At 43.9% G+C, this 1,892-nt stretch overlaps 1 protein-coding gene across 1 annotated transcript; it reads right to left on the reverse strand.

Annotated features, from left to right (window-relative positions):
* Positions 1–401: 401 nt before the first annotated feature.
* On the reverse strand, positions 402–1,820 carry LOC119587967 (the record flags this gene model as incomplete). Its single annotated transcript, XM_037936681.1, is given in 3 exon segments — positions 402–975; positions 1,209–1,303; positions 1,613–1,820. Coding segments are annotated over 3 exon segments (390 nt in total), but the record flags the coding sequence as incomplete, so codon positions are not given.
* Between the last annotated feature and the right edge of the window lie 72 nt (positions 1,821–1,892).

Below are 1,892 nucleotides of genomic sequence, written 5' to 3' on the forward strand. Positions count from 1 at the left end.
TGCATAGTATAAAATCTGCTTGTTACTACCAGGTACAAGGTCAGCATCAATATTCAATTGCAGATACAGGCCAAAATGAATACATCAATTCACAATTTCACAAGCTGCGTTCCAATGTCACGGATACAAGTGCAGACGGATTCCTCCTCTGTTAATGTGGCTTGCTTGCAGAGAACTTTGTCCTTTGTATGGCATCTTCCACGAATGTTTACACAAGCAGTCACACTTCCCATTGCTTTAAAAAATTATGACATTTATACAAACAATATTCGTTACCACTGAAAATATATGTATATTCTCCGTTTCCCATGTGTAAAACCACATCATTTTCAGGTTCGCTGGAAGTAAATAATGGCTAATTAGTAGTATTATGATTCCAAGGGTGGAGATATATTCCCGTCTTTCAAATGTCTATTTAATTTGAGGAAATGTGTGCAACAGCTCGAAGGGACGAACGAAGAAATGATAAATGAGAGATATTGGGAAGAAGAAATGGGCGAGTGACAGAGAATACGTCTTTTTTCCCACCGAATTTCTGGCTCACTAGTATAAAAGAGGGGGGGGGATCCATCTGATTCCCTTCTGCACACTGTCCAGCAGTTCCCACATTCCTTTTTTCCATATTTTTTTCAGTCAAACTTCCTCAACCCAACATCACCACTCGAAGAACCAAAGAAAAGTCTTAAATCCAGTTTAAAGAAGTCACCCAATTCCTCCACCATGTAATTCTTCATCTTTCATCAATCTTTATCTTCGGCAGAACCTCCTCTTTTTTTTTTATTTTTTTGGTTTCGAAGTTCTTGGCCATCACAAGGCTTCGTCGTGTAAGGTTCTGCTGCAGACGGTTCTTCGCTGCCTGGGTGCTCTGGTCCCTTCACTCCCCGTTCTTCATGACTGCCCTCTGGTGTCCTCTTGGTTCTCGTCCTGACTGCTGTCTTCCTTCAGGTGTAGGACACTCTTCAGCTTGTCCATCACCTGGGTCATGGAACGAAAGAGCAACGTTAAGGATCCGGTTTACAGAGAAAACGTTTTTTTTCCCGAAAAGGCCTATGTGTTGAAAATAAAAAGTAGAAATACCGTATTATGACACTTTACAAGGGTAAAGATCTGTCGAAAAACTGAACTCATGGGCAAATTCGTTCCTTTGCAAATGACGATCAGGATAATAATACCAATCAGGATCCAGAAAGCATTTTTTTATAACTAACCTTATTATGGAATTTCGAAAGGGACGCTGAAGATGGACTCTTTGTAGGTCCATCATTTTTCGTTCCAGTTGGGCTCTTGGGTGGACTCATGGCACCTAAAGGGATAGACGAGAATATATTCATTAAAGTATACATGTGATTTATATCTATTAGCTACATATATTTGTAACTCTTTTCTTTAAACATTAACATAAAGTTAAATCACTTGTGCATGAATGAACGATTTACCTTGTTAACCATTGGCTTAAATCTTACATGACATGTGTGCATGTGGATGAGTAGACGACCTTGTGAGAGGGTGAGTGAATGAGACCGTGTGCGTGCATTTACGCGTGTCTGCCCTGCCTGCGCGACCTTTCCGCGACCCCATATCCCCCCCCCCCCGACCTGCCCAGACGACTTACCTGGCGAAATGGGGTCCATGGACGTTCTCGACGCATACCTCGAGTTCTTGTGAGACATGTGGTAGGCGCGAGGCGGGGAGCCCACGTACATCATCTCGCCTCTCGCATGCCCACCGGGGGCGTGGTACGAGAAGCTCCTCCCCGTTTCCCCTATACCCCGCTTCCGCACATGGGAGGGCCGCGAGCGATGGCCGGTGGGCACTGTTACCTGCAAAAGAACACGGGGTTTAGGTGCACATTCGTGGAATAGTGTGTGTTGCAATGGTGTGTGATTGGTTTG

This window comes from Penaeus monodon, chromosome 23, assembly GCF_015228065.2.
Source record: "Penaeus monodon isolate SGIC_2016 chromosome 23, NSTDA_Pmon_1, whole genome shotgun sequence".
Classification (NCBI taxonomy): domain Eukaryota; kingdom Metazoa; phylum Arthropoda; class Malacostraca; order Decapoda; family Penaeidae; genus Penaeus; species Penaeus monodon.